This window comes from Canis aureus, chromosome 1 (assembly GCF_053574225.1).
Source record: "Canis aureus isolate CA01 chromosome 1, VMU_Caureus_v.1.0, whole genome shotgun sequence".
NCBI classification, from domain to species: domain Eukaryota; kingdom Metazoa; phylum Chordata; class Mammalia; order Carnivora; family Canidae; genus Canis; species Canis aureus.
Window position 1 is genome coordinate 96,159,119 of NC_135611.1, and position 23,492 is coordinate 96,182,610.

At 44.3% G+C, this 23,492-nt stretch overlaps 2 protein-coding genes across 7 annotated transcripts in view; one reads left to right on the forward strand and one right to left on the reverse strand.

The window, feature by feature from the left end:
- The window catches only part of LOC144320914 (small ribosomal subunit protein eS26-like), a 33,816-nt gene extending 17,385 nt beyond the window's left edge, over positions 1-16,431 (reverse strand). For 2 of the 6 annotated variants that reach the window (XR_013386538.1, XR_013386536.1), the window contains exons 1-3: positions 16,115-16,431; positions 6,468-6,578; positions 2,240-2,341 (exon numbers count right to left, since the gene is read on the reverse strand). Coding sequence is in view for 2 of the 6 variants with exons in the window: in XM_077910027.1 (XP_077766153.1) it covers positions 822-896 (75 nt within the window). In the remaining 4 variants the exon portion in view is untranslated. The other 4 variants (XM_077910027.1, XR_013386540.1, XM_077910038.1 and 1 more) reach the window with 4 other exon arrangements.
- Positions 1,066-10,115, forward strand: LOC144320926 (uncharacterized). The gene is made up of 3 exons (XM_077910062.1): positions 1,066-1,274; positions 7,195-7,335; positions 8,069-10,115. The coding sequence occupies exons 1-3, from the start codon at positions 1,087-1,089 to the stop codon at positions 8,133-8,135; spliced, it is 396 nt and encodes a 131-aa protein (XP_077766188.1). The 5' UTR covers positions 1,066-1,086; the 3' UTR covers positions 8,136-10,115.
- Positions 16,432-23,492: the final 7,061 nt, after the last annotated feature.

Consider the following 23,492-nt stretch of genomic DNA (forward strand, 5'->3'; position numbering starts at 1 on the left):
CCAGCTGGTGACTACACAGCTCCACTCAGCATATTTATTCTGTGGAATGTGGTTGGATGTGTGTGAATTACATGATCTTTATCACTTAGGGTACACCAAAATATCACTGGTAGGAGGATGTTAGTAAGAATGAGATGCTATTAAGGGAGCTTGAGGCTCTCAGACAGGGCCTTGCACAGAGTATGTTCTACGTTCTCTTTTTTTAATAAATTAATGAAGTCTACATTTTCACATCCACTTGGGTAAAAAAACTGAAAGACTCCTAACTGCAACCGCCTTCTCCACGTGTAGATGCCAAACATGGAGCCTAGAGTGGAAGGGATGTTAACATCTTTCAGAAGAACTCATTCAGCCCATGGCCACTGTGGCCACATTGCCCAAAGCTCATGGAGCACTAATCTGGCTGTGACCCAAACTTTGATCCATAGTTGACCCTTAAATAACATGGGCCATTAGGGTGCCTACCCTTCATGCAGTCAAAAATCCACATATAACTTTTGACTCCCCTAAAACTTAATTACTAATAATCTGTTGCTGACTGGAAACCTTACCGATAACACAAACAGTTGGTTAACACATACTTTGTATGTTATGTGTATTATATACTGTAATCTTAAGATAGCTGGAGAAAAGAAAACGTTAATGATAAAATCATAAGGAATACATTCGCAGTACTGTACTGGAAAAAATCTGCATATAGACAGTGCACCCAGAGGTCCTGCGGATCTGCCTCTTACTTCAACAGTGTTTGGATAGAAACAACCCAGCGATGCCCCTTCTCCAGCCTCTGACCACCCTCCAACATCTTTTCCAATTGAAACCTTTGGAATCATCTTCTCAGCCATCCTCTGCTTCCAGGACCACCTGGTCAACATGCACCTGTGGGCCTCCTGCATCTCCTTCTAGGGTTCTATTTTGAACTCAGTGATGTGGCTCTGGAACATATGGGCCATTTCTTTCCCCAGTTGGCCAGGGAAAAGCTCAGGTCAGCGTTTCTTGATGATGCAAAACCAGCATGGTGGTGATGCCCTCTTCTAGAATGTGCAGAAGTGGTTCCAAGACGAATTGAGTAAAACCCTGGATGTCATGGAAACCACTAAGGTCCTGGAGAAGACTGAACCAAGCCCTGTTGTATCTGCATACTCTGGGACCTGCCACGAGGACTCCCATGTCTGTGACTTCCTGGAGACCCACTTCCTAGATAAGGAGGTGGAATTCATCAAGAACATGGGCGACCACCTGACTCAGCTCCACAGGCTGGCGGTTCCCAGTGGGCAAGTATCTCTTAGGCCCACCCTTGAGCATGACTGGAGCTGCTAGAGCCCAGCGGCCCATGAAGAAACCTTCTGGTGTCCCTCTGGTGTCAAGGCTTTTGCCTGAACCTCTTCTTATCCATAGCCACTAGGCAGCTTTTTAACCATGCTGGAGCCTTCTCCCAAGCTGTGGCCCAAATGGAAACAAAAATCTTTTTACAGTAAAACAAACAAAAAAAACAAACAAAAAAAAAACCCAAAACCCACATATAAGTGAACCTGTGCAGTTCAAACCCCTGTTCTTCAAGGGTCAACTATACTTTTTTTTTTGACTCTACTTATTTCTAATGGGCCACTTACATATGGGTGGAGAAATCAAGGAATTATCTCAAAATTCACCTTATGAAACCATTAAGTTATTAAATCCTGATGATGATGGAATGTTTGGCATAGAGAATAACAATTTTCATAGGTGATGTTCCCATCAAAATTGAGGGCTGAAATTCCAGAGGATTCCAGGTAAAGCCCGCAGGATGACCCACGGGGGATGTCATTTCCATCATCATGTTGCCAGCACCTCCCACCAAAGCATAGTTATTTAGACTAATAAACCAATAAGCATGTTCTAATGAAAACTCTCCCAAAGACAGAAAGAGATCATGAAGGTGAAGAAAGCCCTCGAGCTTCTAACTATGCAAAATTATACCTAATCATTTACTGAGGACTTCATAAAATTCATGCCTAAGCATTTTGTTTATTATTCTTAACTGTACGTTACCTGGAATAAATTTCATTAGCCGGTCTTTTCTCGTCTTGCTTATCACATTAAGTAGCCAGGGTGCAGGTGTTTAATGGCTTGTTCATGACATTCTGCTGTTTACCAGGAGCACTTAATGTCTGAAGGGTCTTTTTAAGGCTGTTTATGCTTTTGCCCCACATGTGTCAACACCCGCGATCACTGTCCCCACTGTGCTGCGTGTGCTCACCTGTCCCCCTCTGTCAAGCCCGGTTATCAGCTCTCCTGAAGATTCGAGGGCCCTTGTGGCAGGACAGCAGTTAGGCCTCAGCAAGAAGTCGCAGCTGACCCCCTAATAAAGCCAGAAGAGAAAAACCACAGGGAGTAAATCCCAAGAACTTGCCCCCACTGTCATCTGAACATCCCAGCGCTCCCTCTGGGGTTGGTCCAATCCCAGCTCCACAGCCACCATCCCGATAAGCCGGGTTTCCATTATCCACCACTGTATCCAGGGACTTCCAGATCAATGCCATTGATTTGTTCTTGATTCTGCAATCTGGGCAGGGCTAGCTGGGAACAGCTTTTCTCTCCTCTGCGTTACATGAAGGACAGCCTGAATAGAGTCTGGAAGATCTGCTCCCAGGATGGCCTGTTGGGGCTGGCTGTGGATCTCAGTCCTGCTCTGGCAGCCTTCCCTTGTGGCGAGGGTGGGCTTTCCACAGCGCAGTGGTCTTGGGGTGTGAGACTGCAGACTTCCCTCAGAGCCCTAAGTGCAAGTTGCCAGGACTTCCTAAGGATCAGGCCTAGCAGAGCGTCACTACAGTCACTTGGTTAGGGTGAGTCACAAGGGCACTAAATTGCCGGGGAAGGAAAGACGTAATGGTGTAAATACCAGGAGATATGATGGTTTCAGATGACCACACCATTTGGATCACCAAGAAAAGGTTAAATTCAGGCCCATGGGCTATCTGAAAAGGCAGGTAAATATGATAATTGCAGGTTTCTTTCATCCAAAATGCTTGCATTTTAAAATAAAATTTATTTTATCTAATACATTTATATTTATGATAAATATATACTTATTTATATAATATGATAATCATTTCTTGTGGATTCTGGATATGAGATATTGCTGTACACACTTCACCCTATATGTGCCAGTCTCGGGTTTGTAACTGTTGGGTTGGTTGGCGAATGAGCACAAGATTTGATGGAGAGGACCTCCAGGGAGGCCCACCCGGGTCCAGGGCCAGACAAAGCCTTGGTAGACAGGTGACAAGGCTATGAGACCACCTCTTGGAAAGAAGGAGGCCTTGGCGCTTACTTCTTGTGCACAGCTCACTGATGCAGGCATTGTTGGGAAAAACCAAAAAGACCAAATTGAGGGCTGCAAAGGAATAAAAGAAGGAGTTCAAGTGGGCAGCTGATTCTTGCTCTGTAGTCTTCCATGGAAAAAAGAAAGTTATGGATCTTCCCAAGTCAAAGAGCTATATTCCTTTTCTTTGAAGGAAGGGTTTGAGGCTCATGAAAGAAGGTTGATAAGAATTATTGAGTAAGGGTACAGAAAGGAAAGATCTGGGTATATTACTGGCTTATGTACCAGAAGGGGATGCTCCCACCCCTCGCTGAATGACAGGCTAAGAAATAAGATGGCTGTGTATTTCGCCTGTAAGTATCTCAGGCCTCTGAACACCACAGGAGGGAATTTGTACCTTGGTTTCCTTTCCAAATTTTGGGGGCCTTTTTTCCCCACAGGATTCTCAGTGAACGTTACATTATGGTGCCATATTTTTGTCTCTTTCTTGCTCCACTAATTCAGTAGGCCAAACAGGGTAAACAGAGCCTGGCAGAGATTTCATATTGCTTCCAGGTTTGAAATCCTGCCTAAGGGACAGAGTATTATTGTATATATGCTAAAATGTTAGGCTAGCCAGGATGGTTCCCTTGCTTACAGGGAGAGTGAGCTAGAACAGTGGAATGTCTGAAACACAGACTCTCACTGGGAAGTCCATGCTAGGGAGCACCTCCGGGGGACCCGCTCAGGAGTGTGCAATGAATTAATCAGTGATGAATACAAAGAAGCAAATCATGGGGGAAAAACATGGGAATGAATTAATTTTCGTTGATGTGGGGATGCAGGGAGAAAGCATCATTAGGTTAGGCATATCTTCCTCAGCAGGGGTGGGTCCCTTGGCTCTCCCTTTCCTGATGTAGCCACCAGTCTCCTGTGTCCCAGCATCAGTAAAGAGAGAAGCTTTCAAAAGAACTGGCTCTGCTTCTCCGGCTAAACCTCGACTGATACGTCTTCAAAAATAAAAATGACATTTTAGAGAGACATATTCATCTTTGGCAGAACTGCATTTTAAGAAGAACTCAAGAAGTTCTCATCCAACCTGAAGAGAAATGGCACCTTCTAGAATCTAAAGATTATTTCCTCCAGAAAACACAGAAGAGGGAATACTTCCAGAAGGGGGGATGACTTCATTTTATGAGGTCAAATACCCTTGACACAAAACTAAACAAAGACATTGCAAGAAAATTATTGACATCAACATCCCTCATGAGCAAAGACATAAAAATCCTTGGCAAGAATATTAGCAAACCAAACCCAGATATTTATAAACAGGATGACACATCTTGACTAAATTGGAGTTCTCTCAGAAACTTAAGGTTGGTTTAATATTTTAAAAATTAATCCATATATTCACACCAACAGGGCAAAAGGGCTCCCCTTTCTCCACGTTCTCACCAACACCTGTTGTCTCCTGTGTTGTTGATTTTAGCCATTCTGACAGGTGGGAGGTGGGGGTCTCATCATAGTTTTGATCTGTATTTCCCTGATGATGAGTGATGTTGAGCATCTTTTCATGTGCCTATTGGCCATCTGGATGTCTTCTTTGGGAAAAATTTCTCTCCGTGTCTTCTGCACATTTTTTTAAAAAGTTTATTTGTTTATTCATGAAAGACACAGAGAGGCAGAGACATAGGCAGAAGGAGAAGCAGTCTCCCTGCAGGGAGCTCGAAGCAAGACTCGATCCCAGGACCCCAGGATCATGCTCTGAGCTGAATGCAGACTCTAAACCGGTGAACCACCCAGGCGTCCCTCTCCTGCACATGTCTCAAGTGGATTATTTTCTGGGAGGTGTTGAGTGTGATAACTTCTTTATAGATTTTGGATGCTAAACCTTTACCACATATGTCATTTGCAACTATATTCTCCCATTCCATAGATTGCCTTTTAGTTTTGTTGATTGTTTCTCTCATTGTGCAGAAGCTTTTTATCTTGAGGAAGTCTACCCTACAACCCAGCAATTGCAGTAGTAGGTACTTATCCAAAAGATACAAAAATACAAATTCGAAGGAGCATATGCACCCCAATGTGTATAGCAGCATTATCAATAATAGTCAAACTATGGGAAAAGCCCAAATGTCCATTAACTGCTGACCGGATAAAGAAGATGTGGTATATACACACAATGGAATATTACTCAGCCAAGAATAAAATCTTGCCATTTGCAACAACACAGACAGCACTAGATGGTATTATGCTAAGTGAAATAAGTCAAGCAGAGAAAGACAAATACTATATGATTGCACTCATATGTGGAATTTAAGAAACAAAACAAATGACATAGGGGAAGGAAAAAAAAGAGAGAGAGAAACAGACCGTACTCTCTTAACTCTAGGAAACAAACAGGGTTGCTAGAGGTGAGGGGGGTGGGGAGATGGGGTAACTGGGTGATGGGCATTAAGGAGGGCATGTGGTGTAATGAGCACTGGGTATTTTATGTAAGTGTTGAATCACTAAATTCTACTTCTGAAACCAATTTTACCACAGATGTTAACAAACCAGAATTTAAATAAAAACTTGAAAAAAATCAATCTATAATTTACCACATTAACAGGAAAAAGGCAAAAAAATATAATCATCTCAGTAGCTGCAGAAAAGCATTTGATAAAATTTGATGGTCTTTCATGGTAAAAACTCTCAGCAAACAGGGAATCTATTGTACTTCAGCTGTAGAAGGAGGGAAACCAAACCTATACTATACCAGACACAATGTTCCCAGGATGTGCGATTTACTGAAGAGATAGGGGAGTAGGAGGGAGGATTGAAAGTCCCATAGCCTATGACCCATGGACATCTGAGCTTCCCAGCAATCTTGAGGCAAACCATTGCTTTCATGTGTAAGTTCACAGGCCTGCAAACTTAAAGAGGGATTTCCAATCCCCAAAATATGCTCAGCTAACGTTTGCAAAAGTCATGACTGTTCAATGTGATAAGAATGACTAGAGATTAGAAACTGGAACCTTTGAAGATGACATAGCGGTGTGATTGAACTCAGGGAAGAGGTTGAGAAGTGTCATGATAAGACTTTCCACTGTGGGAGAAGAGAACAAAGTGGATGTTATGAAGATAAATGGGCTGACATGGCACCAGAGGCTGTGATAGTGTTTCTCCAAATGATAAGACTCACCTGGGCCTTCTTTCGACAACCACACACCCAGGTCCCACTGTGCAGATTCGCATTTTGAGGCAGGATGGTGGTTCCTTTTGAATTGTTCTTATCAAGTATATCTGAGAAACACTGAAGTTAAGATATTAAAAAAAAAAAAAAACTTAAAGTTGCAAGGGCCCTGAAAAGGCTGTAAAATACATAGGTATGGTTACTTGTTTTATCATGAAGTACACAGTTGGTCTTTGATTTTGATAAATACTCTTTATTAAGGACATTTCCATTCATAGTGTATTAAAATGTTCCTTAAAAAAAGTCATGGTGTCGAATTTTGCAAAATGTCTCTTGATTTCCATAGATATGTCATATTTTTTTAAAAAATTGTGATAAACTTATAAAATAAATCATATTTGTAGAAATTACCAAGGTCAGGGGGCCTGGGTGGCTCAGTTGGTTAAGCGTCTGCCTTCGGCTCAGATCATGATCCCAGGGTCCTGGGATGGAGCCCTACGTTGGGCTCTCTGCTCAGCGGGGAGTCTGCTTCTCCCTCTACCCCTTCCCCTAGCTCGTACTCTCTCTCTGAAATAAAATATGAAAAAAAAACTTACCTAGAATAAAGTTGCTTGATTATGGTTTGTTATATTTCAATAAATGTGTTGGATTTAATAATATATGCTTAGGGCCTTTGCACCACTGGCCATAAAGTTGGATCATCTAATGGTTAATTTTCTGCATTTATCTTTCTTAGGTTCTGGAATCCGAGTTATGAAGGCCACAGTGAAAAAAGAAACTCCTCACCCGTATCTATGTGCAAACATAAGAAAAACATGCATAGTAGTCTGTGCCTTGAGGTTTCACCAGAACGTGTGCTTCGACTGTGTGGGAGCAGGTGTGTGACTCGTGGCGCCTTGTCCACACCCCGATCTGACACGGTTCTTCTCTGGGTGCAGACACTGTGATGGCTGAATGGCCAGGGAAGGGCAGTGGCTTGGCCAGCAGCTCTATCTGACCACCGACGAGCCCTGAAGTAATATTTCTACCCATGGACTTCAGGAGTTAAAAGATTGCATCTACCAACTCGATCACTTTCATTAGAGAAAAACAAATAAATTCTTCCCTTTTATTAATCATAGTTGAGTACACAAAAATTGGTAGCAGCGAAAATGATAACTCACAGCAGTAAACCAAGATAAAAATAGCATGAAGCTGGCTAGATCCCAGGCTCATGAAAAGAAACAGGCCATTTCAGTTAGCCTCCGTGGCCTTATTATTTGTAAATGTTTGGTTTCTATTAAGCTGTAGGAAGTATTGAAAATAACTCACACAAGTGCTCAAATTGCCATTGTGGCACTTTAAAAGGTCACAAGACCCCATCTCAGGGAAATTTTGCAATCCCATTCCTTTATAAACATAAGCCAAGTGTAAAAAGGGCAGATCAGCTTCTCAGGAGAGCCTCCCCCGGTTCTAGCAGGACGGGAGCTGCTTGGGACACAGTGGCTACTTGAAGTGACGTTTCCACATGCTCAGTGTGGCAGGTGCGTGATGGGGTCCCCCCAGCCCCCGAGGCCCCATGATCACACCGTTGTCACCTGGTCACACCGTGGTCTCCGTCTTTTCCACAGACTCTGTGAGCCAACCATACCCCTGGTGACAGAGATGACCCATAGGAGCGTAGATGTTTCTGTTTAGGGACTTACAGACGTTTGGATTTGAAACTGGGAGGAGTCTGAGGGAAGACTGTACATCGTTATTCCCTCCACTTCCGCAGCTAAACTTTTCTGAGCACCAGCGAGCCGCCCGATTACTTAGCTGGGAGAACTTACCTGCTTTGTTTAGCATGAGATTTCCAAAGACGGGAAATAAAAGTTTATATGAATCTTTTTACAACCATGGTTTTGGAGAAAAACTGTAACCTCCAGGGTGATGGCCCATCTTACAGTGAATAGTCCATCGGAGGACAAGCCATCAGCTCCTGTGTTGCCAGGCACTGCCACGGAGGCTTAGCTCCGAAAGGGAGCATTCTGGTAGGAGTGACCTTGAATGTGACCTCTCCTGGGCAGGCCACGTGGACGCTCTGGCCTTCCTCGCTGAACACCCCATGGGGATGGCATGTCTATGGGGGATGGAGTCCCTGATGGAACCTGCGGGAATCCGTAAGACTCCAGGAAGAAGATGCACTCTTGCCTTTGGGCTCTGACAATAACCGTTGAGCGCAAGGTGGGAGGAGGAGGTGGCTCTCCCACAACCGCGCAAATCCACCCGCCGAGGGGGTCAGGCTCCCCGGGATGAACTTGCAAAGGACAGAGGAATTGACGGGTTTTTAAAGGGAGCCATCCTTTATCCCACACTAAGAGGCACGTTCAGATGGTTTTTCCACTGAGTTTGCCCAGGATGATGGGATGAGAAGCCAGCAAGCTGAGCTGGCACAGCCGTCTTGCGAGGGGCGATTGGCAGCCTGGCCTGGGAGCTGTGTGACCTGGTTTCTCTCTTCCCCTTTCAACTTCCTTTTCAATGTTTCTGCTTCTTCACCTCAGAGCTGGATGTGCCTCCCCCCCTTGCCTCCAGGGATGATGTGGTCAGTGTTAAGGTAACTCACCCGCCCTACAGATTGAGGGTGTCTATGCCAGAGGGCCAAGCACTACCAAGGGAGGACACTGAGCAGGGTGGACAACAGGGGGGCTTGGCCAGCTCATCCATGAGAAGAGAATGAGGAAATGTGGAAACACCTCCATCTTCCAGTGCTGTAAGGAGATGGGGAACAGTAAGTGGGGGGCCAGGGAGGAGCACGAGCACCAGGTCTTCGTGGGCTGGAGAGTGAGACTGAGCATCCTCTCTGGTGATCTCTCCAGGCTACCATCCCTCAGACTTTAGTGGGATGTTCTGAGGCTCTTGCTCCGAGGTGGATTTTGAATCAGGAAGTCTGAGGCGGGACCTGAGACTCTGCATTTCTGACAGCCCCTCCTCCACCAGGTGTGCCAAAGCTACTGGTCCAGGGCCACTCTTAGAAAACAGTAACCCGAAGCCTGCACAGGGCCCCAGCCAACACAATCCCACTGGCAGAGCCCAAGGGGAGGCAGGAGCATGGGCCAGAAAATCTGCAGAGTTAAGAAAGTTCCATCAAAGGGACCACGTGGATTGGCCTCTCGCCCTGGAGACAAATCTCAGCAACAAATTCTCCAGGAGGACTTTCTCATGGATCCCTCTGGTTCAGACTTTACCCATCTCAAAGGACCAGAGTCAAATCACTCATCTCTTCAGGGTATTTGTTTTCTGTTTCATTAGTGTGTGTCCTTGCCTTTATTCCCTTTCTTCATCTTTCTTTGGGTTTATTTTTATGTTATCTTCCTAATTTCCTTTTCTCTTCTTTCATAATATAGTATTGGGGGGGGAGGGAGAAATTAGGAGCCTCTCCCCTCCCCGTGCAGTTGGATATCTGCATATAACTTCTGATTCCCCAAACCTGACCACTAATAGCCTACCGTGGACCAAAAGCCTTCCCGATCACATAAACCTGCAATTAGCACATATTTTATACGTTATGTGTATTATATGCTTTATTCTTACAAGCAAAGTGAGCTAGAGGGGAAAATGTTATTAAGGAAATAATAAAGAAGAACAAATACATTTACTGTATTAATTGAAAAAAAATCTCGCGTCCAGTGGACCCACACAGTCCAAACCATGTTGTTCGAGGATGAACTATATACTCATTTGAGACTAACATTTTTTTTCTAAGTTCATTTAAAAAGATTTTTAACTGCCATTGTAATTTTTTATTGGACCTGTTGGGTATTTAGAAAGATAATTCTTATTTCAAATATATAGGAAGTTTTTAGCTTTTCCTTTGTTGTATGTAGATTTCTAGCATAATAGGACCGTGACCAGAGAATAGGACTGTGACCAGAGAACCCACTCTGTAATTATACAATTTTTTAAAATGTATTGAGGCTTATTTTTAAGGTCATCGTGTGGGAAGTTTCTAGAAATATTCTGCACATGCTTGAAAATATTGCATATTCGGGCACTGTTGGGTACAGTGTTTCACTGTATCCCAAAGATTTTAGGATGTGGGCTATGCACAGTTTACTATCTTGAAAATTAAGAGTGCATTTTATGACCAGAGAGGATGTGACATTCTGTGATAGGGCTGTCATTGCCCCAGCGTACATGAAAGCGTGCATAACTTCTAGCAGAAAGATCACGTAAGGGCCATTTAAGGATGCAACACGCGTCCCCATTGTGCCTGGGAAGTCCCCGTCGTCACCTTCAGGTAGGATCAAACAGCAGAGTCAGAGGCGACAGCATCACAGGGTGGATGGTAATGGGGCTTTGTCTCAGGGGTGCTGTAACCCCAGCCCTCCCGATGTCACCGAGCACCCTAACGGGTGAAGAAATGATGCATATTGATGACTCCAACTCTTAAATAGCTCCCAGAGAAAAGAATTCTCACAGATGTTTCAGAAATACCTTCCGTAGTTCATTTCTCTTATATCTTCCAATTTTTACGTGTGCGAACCCACGACATAATTAAAAATGAAAGAGCTTTGCCAGTAGGTTGTGGGAGAGTAATTCTGAGTAATGAGAAGTCATTGTCGCAGTCGACAAGATTTTCTTTTTTTTTCCTCCGTGGCTCATCAAATAACCGTGCATGTGACAGCCAGTGAATTCTTAGAATCAAGGAAATGTGGCGTTTAGGCCTATTCGGACAGGGTCATGATTGAATCTTTCTGGAACTTCTGGATTTTTTTATTGTTATTATTTGGTTAATTGCTGAGAGGGATTTAACGAAGTCTCCCACCGAGGTCGTGAATTGCTGTAGTTCTGTTAGTTTTAGCTTTACATATTCTGAGGTTAATTCAGAATTAATTCTTGGGTTAATACAGGAAAATTCCATGTTGTTATTCCATAGTGAGTTTCATTGCTTTTTTCCCCTCAAAGCGCACCTTGCCTGGTGTTGGTAGAGCCATGCCAACCTGACGGTGCGGAGTGCTAGCTTGTATCTTGTTTTCATTCTTTATTCCAACCCCTTTGCGTCCTTATGTTTGCAATATATTTTTCTATTGTTCCACTCATTCTACATTATTTTTCATTCTTTTCTTACCTTATTTGTGTTGACCTAGAATTTTATTTTTAAGATTTTATTTATTTATTCATGAAAGACACAGAGAGAGGCAGAGACAGGCAGAGGGAGAAGTAGGCTCCCTGCAGCGAGTGCAGGGAGCCCTATATGGGACTCGATCCCAGGACCCTGGGGTCACGACCTGAGCCAAAGGGAGACACTGAACCGCTGAGCCACCCAGGTGTTCCAACTGAGAACTTTGTAATTCTTTTTTCCCCTCTATTAGTTGCAAAGTCATACACTCATTTTCTATTCTTTTAATGGCCTCGTGGTTACTTTACAAAATGATGTGCCACATTGCTGACTTACCTGAGTCCAAAATAAATTGATACCTTTGCCACTTCTCCCACCAGCCCTTGAGCCTGGGAACACGGACCCCACCCATCCTACCCACTGTTTCTGCTTCACTCCTAAGTTTTTCATCAAGTGCTTTACGAAGTCAATGCTATTTTAGGTTTAACAATGTATTTTTGACACTTGGCATTATCCTTCATTTTTTCCTGCATTTTTGACCATCCATCTGGTTTGTTTTCCTTCACCCAAAAAGCATCATTTCGAGGGCAGACCTCTTGGCAGCCAGGTCTCTTGTTGGGCAATGTCTTTATTCACGTTCCTTCCGGAAGGACCTTTCCAGTGGGTGTAGAATTACCTGTTGGCACTTGTGCTTTCCCATTCCAGTAAAGCAGCCTTTGCAGTGGAGTCTGCCTCATTTGCTGCTGACAAGTCAGCTGTAGGAATAACCAGATCCCCCGACCCCTCCACTGGGGGGAGCGCTATGGGAAGACAGCTCTCAGCTGCCAGCACTCTGGGGGCTAACTTAGTTGAAGACCCCTCTGAGCCCAAAGTGAGGCCTCTTTCAGAGGGCAGGCCACACTCGCTGGCCCCTAAATGCAGGGGAATGAAGACCCAGCCGGCTCACTCCTGCTCAGGCAGCTCTGAAGGGCTGTCCTGTCCCACAGGTCACTGTAAGAGCGGCTCACACCTTTGCTGGAACTGCACACCAGCTCAGTGCCCCCTCCCCAGTCCTGCTGCCTGAACTAACCTCCCACAGGGACTGAGCTCAAGAGCTCCGCCCAAGAAAACTTCCTTGCTAGTCTCTCTTCTCAGAGCCTGCTCAACAGGGACCCCAGCTTGTGACAACTGGTATCAGAAGGAGAGAATTTCCTGCTGGCTTAGGCCCTGCCTGTCTGGCAACAGAGAAGACCCGGTCACCCACCAGTGGCAGGTGGGTACAGGCCACCCTGTACGAGAGAGTGGTGCTGTGGTTACAGGTGCCAGGGGCCATCGCGGGTGGGTGGGGGGCAGGCGGTGCCATCGGGTTTCACAAAGGTGAGGGAAATAGTAACTACACGGAAAACGAATTGGGTTGATCGGGCTTTGGGAAAGAAAATGAAAAGCTGAGATAAATCAGCTCATGACTAAAGGCTAAGCAGAAAATCAGAGACTTCCTTGGCCATGTGAGAAGAGGTTCTCACTGGCTGCAGGGTCAGAGGCCCGGCTTCCCCGTGAGAGAAGCACAGGCCCCAGGAGGGCCCTGGTGTGTAGATGGGGACGTGGTGGGCACGCTTCCCACACAGTGACTCCAGATGCTCCGAAGCTCTGAGCCCGCGCAGGTGGCTCTTCTCTGCCTGTTGAGGGCTAGCATTTGCCTCTACTTGAAAATGGTTCGGGGTCCCCTTCACCCCAAAACCTGCATGCCTGCCCTAGGACCTGCCCCCACATCCTCCACAGGCTTCCAGGTCAGTGACTCGAGCTTGGTCTCAGTGCCACTCAGCCTGGCATTGCTGGACTGGAGCAGGAAGAAGGCCACGGTGCCCACGGAGCTCCAAGGCCTGAGCAGCTGTACCAGCAAGGGCTGAGGCGCCCACGAGGGATCGGGGGGCGCTTTCCAGGCAGCCAGGATGTAAAGCTGAATAAAGGGAGCTCTTTGAGCTATTTGGAGCATTCCAGCTATTTTTTTTTAAGATTTTATTTATTTATTCATGAGAGACACACAGAGAGAGAGGTAGAGACACAGGCAGAGGGAGAAGCAGGCTCCATGCAGGGAGCCCGACGTGGGACTCGATCCCAGGTCTCCAGGATCACACCCTGGGCTGAAGGTAGGGCTAAACCGCTGAGCTACCCGAGCTGCCCCATAACAGCTATTTTTTACCCAATAAATTTGCACGTCCAATCCCTTCTTGGATATTGTTTCTTGAAGGATCCAAATGAACAGTGTGCATTGCAGCTCAGCCTCACCCCTGCCAACTCCGCTTCCCAACCCTGCCTTCCTTCCAAGGTGTGGATCCCACGGTGTGGCTAACACTCGTCTGGCTGGCCTATCTCCCGCTGGGCATCTGTTCCTGGGGAGCCAGCAGCCGTGCTTGCCTCTGGAAGGGCCTTTTTTGCTGTCCTGTCTTGACATTTCTTTCCCACAGCTCACTGTCCCTCCCTTCCGTTGCGTCACTGTCTCTCCTGTGACCTCTTCTATCTCTCCCTGGAGTCCTTATTTCAGGGAGACTAACCTTCTTTTTCATTTTCTTGAGCTTGTAGAGAAAAGTGCATCCACAATTTTCTTTTACTTCTGATAGATATTCTTCACCTGCCCTCCTGCTTGTTGCCACACTCTTCCTGGAGAATTTCTCAGCTCAGGAGAACAGTTCCCTCTGGATGAGCTATTTGCTAAGAACGGTGTTGGGGGAAAGATAGATGGAGGAATGAGAGCAGTAGCCTAACTCGGGAGTTGTTGGAAGGATTTTCTCAACACTCCACATCCCCCGAGCAAGGATGGGATCTGCTTACTGATCTCTGTGGTCCGTATCATGGTAAGCAGGCCTGTGTGGAGCAAAGCCCTGAGGTGCCAGGGCACTTGGGGTATCAGAGCAGCTGATACTGAGCCGACTGCCATGAAGATTCCTTCTCCGACCCCTGCACTTTGAGGAAAGACTGGGCATCTGGATGGTTTTCTTCCGACCTGTCTCACCTGCGGTGCCAGGTATGGATGCTTCAGGCCAGGACCTACGGTTGGACGGGGAGGGTTGTTACCCTTTTATGGAAAACTGTAGGCTAGAAAAGACCTGTGGGGCGGGGGTTGCATATGCTTTCTGGTGTCGTGTCTCAATCTGACCCCGAGTTGGTTATACTTGGCAGTTACTTTTGCATTTTCAACGAAAACCGTTATTTTCTTCTCTAATGCTCATTCTTTTTGCCGGTTTTAAGTTGGCCACGGGGGAGGAAAGTGAACTGGGACCAGAACTCTAAAACAAGTTTTTATAAGCGATTTACATTTTATTTTATTTTTAAATCCAATTTACTTTAACACTTTCACATGGCTATAGGTTTGTTCTATATTAGTGCATATGAAATTAATGGTGCGAATTACAGGAGACAAAGCATACAGGGAAAGGTACCTAAAGCACGAATTAAAAATGTAGACCCAGACATCATTCCTTTTCCTCCCGCATTAGAATGTGGATTCAGAAAACGAAAACAAAATCCATTTGGGATTGCCTTGAGCAACCAAACTGGGTAAAAACACACCCGGTCACGACTGTGCTCACAGTGTTCCACGCTGCTCATAAAAACTGCCCTCCAGAGGTGGTGATGATGTCGTCGCGGAGGGAGGGACGCCGGTGGTGAGCAGAGTCCCCCCCCCCACGTATGAAGTCATCTGTATTGCGTGGCAGGATGAACATCTGCCACATAAACTCTGTGCTGACTGCAGCGTGTCACAAAAACATTCTTTGTTTCTCTCTGACCCTTGCCCTCATTTTGTTACACGCAGATTGGCTCGCAAGACGAGACTTTTCCAAAGTAACTTCACGGAGGGCCTTGGACGTAATTTCTTTGCAGGCGAATGCTAATATAATTCAGTGTCTTTGTCTCGGCTGTGTTGTTAATCCAGCGTGATTCATAGTGGATTGTGGGGGAGAGGTGCAGGCGGGGAGAGCAATCAAGCCCACTGTCTACGCGCTTTCTCCTCCTCGGCTTATCAGGCATCTAAATGCCAGCTTGGGATCAGCCCACGCACCCGGAGATTTTCTGGACTTTCGTTAGCAAAATGGCCAGTTCCAATGTAAGAACAATGACGGTGACTCAACCCAGACTCAGCGCCTGGTTTATAAATTAAGAAACAGTTATTCTGTCCACCGAGAAGGGAGAAGTAGTTTCTATCTCAGAAACGAACTCTACACATTTTATAAAAGTTACGGTCGTGTTTTATAAGGAGATCGTTATTTCCACTGAGTATTTCAAACCCATCAGCAAAACAGATAAAAAGAAGGGAGGTTACGGCGGAGGACTCTTGCCACCCCTGGATTCTGCAGTGGCCACAAACCAGTGTGGCACAGACCAGAGATCTGAGCCACACGCTCTGGTTTCTTTCTCGGGCTCAGCCTCTGGTCAGGCTCCATAGGTGACAAAACCTTTCCTCATTTGATTTCTGAATCTCTTATGTGGCGGGCTGAAGAGTGGCCCCCAAAGATACCAGGTCCTGACCCTTGGAACCTGTAAATGTGACCTTACAAAGAAAAAAGGGTCTTTGCACCAGTGATTAAATTTGGGATCTTACCTGATGAGATTATTCCAGATTCTCTGAGTGGGTCTAGAGGCCAACACATCCATGCATCCTTATGAGAGAAAGGCACAAGGAGAAGAATTCAAAGAGGCCGCATGATGCGAGGAGGGGCAGGCACAGGTGAGGATGGTGTGGCCACAGCAAAGGAGTGTGGGCAGCAGCAGAAGTTGGTAGGGAAAGGATTCTCTCCTAGAAGCTCCCAAGGAAGCGCAGCCATGCGGACACCTTCACTCCAGCCCAGAGAGATGGATGGTGATGGCCCGGCCTCCAGAACTGTGTGAGAATAACTTTCTGCTGTTTCAGGCTTCTGGGTCTGCGGTGATTTGTTACAATAGCAACAGGACACGAATACTCCCTTATTTCTGTGTAAATATGCTACAGTTTTATTTTGTTCTCTCATCACTTAATTGGATCACGGACACTGCAAAAAGTAAAGCATAAAACTTGAAGCCAATATTTTCTAGAATTTGACAATCTTATCATTTAGAGCTTTTCTTTAGGTGAATGCATGTAAAAACTGGCCTGGTTTTTTCCAGGTTCATTGATATCATTGACCTGCATTACTGTATGAGTTTCAGGTGTACAGACACAGGGTTTGACTCACATATACTGGGTGGTGATATCACCAGTCTAAGTTTAGTTAACAATTGTCATCTCGTAGACACAATAAAAAGAAATGTAAAAAGAAATAGAGAGAGAGACAGAGAGAGAGAGAGACAGAGAGAGAGAAAGAAAAGAAAAGGAAAGAAGAAAGAAAGAAAGAAGAAGAAGAAGAAGAAGAAGAAGAAGAAGAAGAAGAAGAAGAAAAAGAAAGAAAAAAAGAAAGAAAGAAAGAAAGAAAGAAAGAAAGAAAGAAAGAAAGAAAGAAGAAGAAGAAGAAGAAGAAAGGAAGGAAGGAAGAAAGAGAAAGAAAGAAAGAGAAAGAAAGAAAAAGAAAGAAAGAAAGAAAGAAAATTTCCCGTTGTGGTGAGAACACTTAGGATGTGCTCTCCTGGGACAGCTTTCCTGGGTATCACACCACTGAGTGTGATGTCATCTGGGTGCCGCCTGTCACATCCCGACCTCTCACTCACCTTATACCTGCAGGTCTGTACCTTCTGACCACCATCCTCCGGTGCCCCGTCACCCCACCCTGCTCCTGAGAACCACACATCTGATCTCTCAAGTTTGGTTTTTTGGTCTTTGTTTGCTTTTTTGTTTTTAGATTCCAAATGTAAGTAAAATCACATAGTATTTGTCCTTGTCTGACTTATTTCATTTTGTGTAATGCCCTGAAGGTCCATCCATGGTGTTGCAAATGACAGGATTTCCTTCTCTTATGGCTAGTTATATTCTAATATATATCAATATATATATATATATAATATATCAATATAGATTTATATAATTATATTATATATATAGATATATTATATATATCTATATATAGATATATATATCACATTTTCTTTATCCATTCCTTCATTGATGGACACTTAGGTTGCTTCCTCCACATCTTGGCTTTTATGAATAACGCTGCTATGAACGTGGGGGTGCAGATATCTTTGTGAGTGTTTTTGTTTCCTGTGGATATATTCCCAGAAGTGGAATTGCTGGATCATATAGTAGTTCTATTTTTAATTTTTTGAGGATCCTCCATACTGTTTCCCACAGTAGCTGCACCAGTTTGCATTCCCATCGACAGTGCACAAGGGTTCCCCTTTCTCCACATCCTTGACAGCATCTGTCATCTTTTGTCTTTGTGATGATGGCTAGTCTAACAGGTGTGATTTTGTGTTTTGACTTGCATTTTCCTAATGACTAGTGATACTGAGCATCATTTCATACACATGTTGGCCATGTGTATATCTTATTTGGAAAAATGTCTTTTTGGGTCCCTTGCCTATTTTTAATTGGATTATTTGGGGTTTTCTTTCTTTTCGTTCTTTCTTTCTTTTGCTATTGAGTTGTATGAATTCTTTATATATTTTGGATATTTACCTCTTACCAGATATATGGTTTGTAAATACTTTTTCCCATTCTATAGGTTTTCTTTTCATTTTATTGATGGTTTCTATTACTATACAGAAGCTCTTTAGTGACATAGTCCCACTTACTTATTTTCTATTATTTTGCTTGTGCTTTAAGATCATTGCCAAGACCCATGTCAGAGAGGTTTTTTTTTTCCTATATTTTCTTCTAGGAGTTTTATGGTTCCAGGTCTTACATTTAAGTCTCTGATTCATGTTGAGTAAATTTTTGTGAATAAGTTAGGGGTCGAGATTCATTCATTCATTCATTCATTCATTCTTTTACACATGAATATCCAATTTCCCCAGCACCCTTTATTAAAGAAACTCTTTTCTCCATTAAGTATTCTTGGCTCCCTTGTCAAATATTAGTTGGCCATATATATTTAAGTTTATTTCTGATTCCATTGGCCCAGTTGTCTGTTTTCATGCCAATACCACAGTTTTGATTACTATAGCTTTGTAGTATTGCTTAAAAATCAGAAAGTGTGATTCCTCCTGCTTAGTTCTTCTTTCTCAGGATTGCTTTGGCTATTTGGGGTCTTTTGTGGGTACATGTAAATTTTAGGATTGTTTCTTCTACCTCTGTAAAAAATGCTTTTGGAATATGGATTGAGATCGCATTGAATCTGTAGGTGGGTTTTGATGGTACTGACAGTTAAACAATATCAATTCTTCCAATCCAGAAACATGGGATACCTTTCCATTTATTTGTATCTTCTTCCATTTATTTCATCAATGTCTTGTAGTTTTCAAAATAGAGAAATTTCACCTCATTAGTTACATTTACTCTTAAATATTTTATTATATTGTGTCAGAGTCAATTTCCTGGGTCTGACCATCTATGTAGTTTAGTTAAGTATTCTGTTTTCATTAGAAGAAGCTGCTAGGCATGTACACAGGACTTCTCTACACTATTTTTACAACTTCTTGAGAGTCTATCTTTATTTCAAAATAAGAAGTCAAAAAACCTTTGGTCTATCTTTTGCTCTTTTACTTTTTTTTTTATAGGTTTTTGTTTTGGTTTGGTTTTTTAAGATTTTTTTATTCATTCGTGAGAGAGAGAGAGAGAGAGAGGACACAGGCAGAGGGAGAAGCAGGCTCCCTGCAGGAATGCCTGATGTGGGACTCGATCCCGGGTCCCCAGGATCATGCCCTGGGCCAAAGGCAGGTGCTAAACCGCTGAGCCACCAGGGCTGCCCTCTTTCACTTTTTATATTGGTCAACTGTCAATTAATGGTGGTTTCAGAGTTGAATGAATGAAAAAATCACCAGTTCATTTGCTCTTCATGAAAAGAATATTTAAGAAGAGTGGCTTATTAAATGACACAGGACTTAATATCCAAGCTTTCCAGAAGCAATAGCAAAAGATAAGCAGAGAAAGAATACTGACGGCTGTGAAAAACATGTCCTGGTCATGGGAACACAATACAATCACTCTTCTTTCACCAGCTCAGATAGCATGGTTGTAACATTCACATGCTGGAAGCTGGTGAAGTTGAACAAACCAAATCTCTCTCCAAGGTGTCATGCCCTTCTATCTGGAATCACCAGTGCCTTACTTAGAAGCGGCAGCAGAAAAGGCCTACGGGTGGGATGATACAGAGCCTTCAGGTATTTCCTTACTGCCACCAGATGCTAACTGGATAACAGAAGAAGAAACTCCAGTATGACCAGCCTCCAAGAGCACAATAGATCAAAACAGTGAGATTCCTGAGCATTGCAGAAGTAGAGTATACTTGAACGTAACTTGTGATTCCCCTCTCTTCTTTCTCCCTAATTTTGTCAAGATTCAGCCAAGAAACCCAATGCCTCTGTGACCTCTTAGAATTTTAACAAAACAATATCCCATTCTTGGGGAAATAACTAAACCCCTCACACTAATTTACATAAAATAACCCAATGTTGTTTCTCATGGTACATTCTTCATACTACATGCCTTCATTCAACAATGATTTATTGTATTCCAGAGACTGTTTTAGGCATCTGGGATATGTCAGTGAACAAACTGACAAAGATGCTTGTCTTTCGGAGCATACAGTCTAGGCTGGAGAAGCAAACAAAAACTGTAAGGATAACAAATAAGAGAACTTACAATTTTAGGTAAAGTAGTAAGAGAACAATGAGATTTGAACAAAGAGGTAAAGAAGTGAGTCATCTGTGGGCCCTTGCGTGGTGCAGTTGGTTGAATGGCCGCTTCTTGGTTTTGGCTCAGGTTGCAATCTCAGCATAGTGAGATTGAGCCCCAGCAGGCTCTGCACTGAGCATGGAGTCTGCTTGAGTTTCTCTCTCCTCTCCCTCTGCATCTCCCTGCTGCACTCTCACTCTCTCTAAAATAAATAAATAAATCTTAAAAAAAAAAAAAAAAAAAAAAAGGAGTCACATGAATAGCCAGAAGAAGAGCATGGCAGTTGGGAAAGCCAGTGGGATGGCTTTCTGAGCGAAGCAGGCTCAGGAAAGAACAGTGACACTCCTGTTCTTGAGCATGTGAGAGGGGATAGGATAATCTGTTGCACAAATTGAAAATTCGGTTTTAGATAGCAACAGGGTAGCTTATCTCTGGGACCAGTTCTCAAACCTTAGGGGACATCAGAAAAAATATGAAGTGTTTGTTCAGATGGATTCCTGAGGGCAGGACTTCCATAATGGTGCAGTAAGAAAGACTTGGCAAGTATTGCTTCTCAGCCTTTTGGCTAAGATCAAGTGAAAAACTTGGCAGACATCACACCCCCCCCCCCAAAAAAAAAGAAGAAAACTAGAGAAAAAATGTCAAAAATCACCATTTCAAGACTGTATAAATCAACCAAGGTCATCCAACCAATTGAGTGCGGTTTATTCAGTAAAACCACTCAGCTTTGAGTAAAAACAGAGTTTGTGATACTTTCGCCCAGGGGCTGGTCTTGTCCCCAGCTCTCAGCTCTGTCAGTTGCAGGACTTCTTCTATCAGGGCATGAAAAGTGTGAGCTTTGCCACCAGAGGGTTGATGACCTGATTTGGAGCCGAGTGAAGAAAACCCCACGGATGCAAACGCCGGTCACTGCTGGAAACAATATCAAGTCCAGAAGCCAAAGAATAAGAAGACCAGCACTCCAGGGAACCTGAGGCTGTGATTCTGTTGGGGCCAGTTGACTGGCTGACTAACCAGAAATTTAACTGGAAAAGAGAAAGACTGAGACAGCCATAGTGTACCTTGATAAGTGCCCACGTTTCTGTGGGCTGGAGGTCTGTGTGTGTGCACAAGGCTGAGTGCACGCTTGCAACAGAACAGAGAGGTCCCCAGCGATCCTCTCGTCTCTGGCTGAACTTGAGACCACGTACACACACCGAGGGGACACAAGAAGCCCAGTTAGAAAGTGAGAGTCTGAACAAAATCGTTAATGACTTAAACCCTAAATTAGGTTCCCCAGCCACAGACAGATCTACTGGCCAAGGAGAAGAAGACTTACTCATTCGGGGCATTGAAACACAATCCCTGGGCAATCCTTGGATGAATGCTAATGTAGACGAGCGCAGAGTGACTCACAGGAAGTCAAGCATATAAATGAAAACAGTCATAGAAAGACTTGGCGGTACTGGTGTGCATATAGATAGGTAGATCAATGGAACAGAAAGGAAAGTTGAGACATGTTTACATTCATGGTCAAGTGATTTACAACAAAACATTCAAAGGCAGCCCAATGGGGGAAAGAGTTTTTTCAGTTGGCACTTGTACAATTGAATAGCTATGTGACACGTTTACACAAGGTATCAACAAGCTTTTTCAGTAAACAGCTAGACAATAAGATTTGGGGCGTTGTGTTATCACATTTGCTGCCACTGCTCAACTGGAGTGTTGTAGTGAGGGGCCATCGAGATTTCTTTCCCTGTTCATGGGTGATGGAGGTCAGGAGGACAACCGAATATGCAGACTTCGGCTCCAGGACACTTGAATCACAGATGAAAAACAGCAAAAGAAAATGAAGACCTTCTAAAAGAAGGGGCATCGTTGTGATTTGAAGGCATGATTTGGTATAATGTGCGGTGGTGCATCAAAGTTGGCAAGGAAAAGAACAGACGGGATGGATACACTTTTATACTAAAGTGAGATTTTTTTAAAAAAATAATCAAATTAGAAATATCAAGTTCCACTTTTGACCTTTTGAGAATCAGTAATCTTTCTGCTGTGGCACCCTACCTTGGAGTGTTCCTGCAAGCTGAAGCGTGAGCGTTAGTGCTCAGCCCTCTTCCCAACTGGGAGGAAGCGGGCCTGGGAAGGCAGCTGTCCTGACTAAGTGAGCCAGAGATGAGTCTGAATGATTGTTGCTGTCAAAATGAAGAAATGCCCGTTGGACCTGGAAGGTATGAGAATGGTAAAAAATAGCAAGTCATCCTGGCTAGAAGGTCCCGGAGAGGATGACTTGAATGTCACATAGGAAGAAAGGCTCTGGGGACACCTGGGTGGCTCAGCAGTTGAGTATCTGCCGTCGGACCAGGGTGTGACCCTGGGGTCCTGGGATCGAGTTCCGAATTGGGCTCCCTGCAAGGAGCCTGCTTCTCCCTCTGCCTGTGTCTCTGCCTCTCTCTCTCTCTCTCTCTCTCTCTCTCTCTCTCTGTGTGTGTCATGAATAAGTAAATAAAATCTTTTTTTAAAAAAAAAGGACAAAAGGCTCTGGTCCCCTGCGATGGGTTGAGCACAGGCACCTGATCACACACAAACGGGGTGAACGCCATCCAGTGTGCTGGAAAAGAGGTGACCCGCAGTGCTAGTCTGGGCATTCATGCCGAGGGCTGGAGGCTCCTCCAACATCAGAGAGGGGGTCCCTGAGGGGCACGTTACACCACTGTCACTGGTTTTTATGAAATGAAACGCTTGATTTAACTCAGTACTTCTCAAAGTCGGCTTCACAGACCCCTGGTGTTGCACGAGGTCAAACCTTTCCATGTTAATGCTAGAGGTGTTTGCTTTTTCAGCCTCAGCCGTGAGCATGCACTGAAGGCTCCCAGAGCCTCCTCCCCTGTGCAACCACAACAGCTTACACACACAAGTGGCCACGAGACTCCACCACCCGTCTCGCAGCTGCCACAGAAAAGATGTAGAACACGGCGCTCTGCTCATCATTTGTTTTGTTTGGCAATTTTTATTTTTGCGTAAAACATGCCATTTAACATGGGATGAGTGTGTTATTGTTGTTCTAAATGAATTGACACATATTCCACTCATAAATATTTATTACTAAGTAATACTTATGAATAAATATTTTAAGGGATCCCTGGGTGGCGCAGCGGTTTAGCGCCTGCCTTTGGCCCAGGGCGCGATCCTGGAGACCCGGGATCGAATCCCACGTCGGGCTCCCTGAATGGAGCCTGCTTCTCCCTCTGCCTGT

Bases quoted from the DNA above. Each gene is read 5' to 3' on its own strand.
- LOC144320926 (XM_077910062.1), top strand. From the start codon at position 1,087: ATGGAAACCACTAAGGTCCTGGAGAAGACTGAACCAAGCCCTGTTGTA. The intron at 1,275-7,194 runs GCAAGTATCTCT...TATCTTTCTTAG, and splicing joins AGGCTGGCGGTTCCCAGTGG to GTTCTGGAATCCGAGTTATG. The intron at 7,336-8,068 runs GTGTGTGACTCG...TCTTTTCCACAG, and splicing joins CTTCGACTGTGTGGGAGCAG to ACTCTGTGAGCCAACCATAC.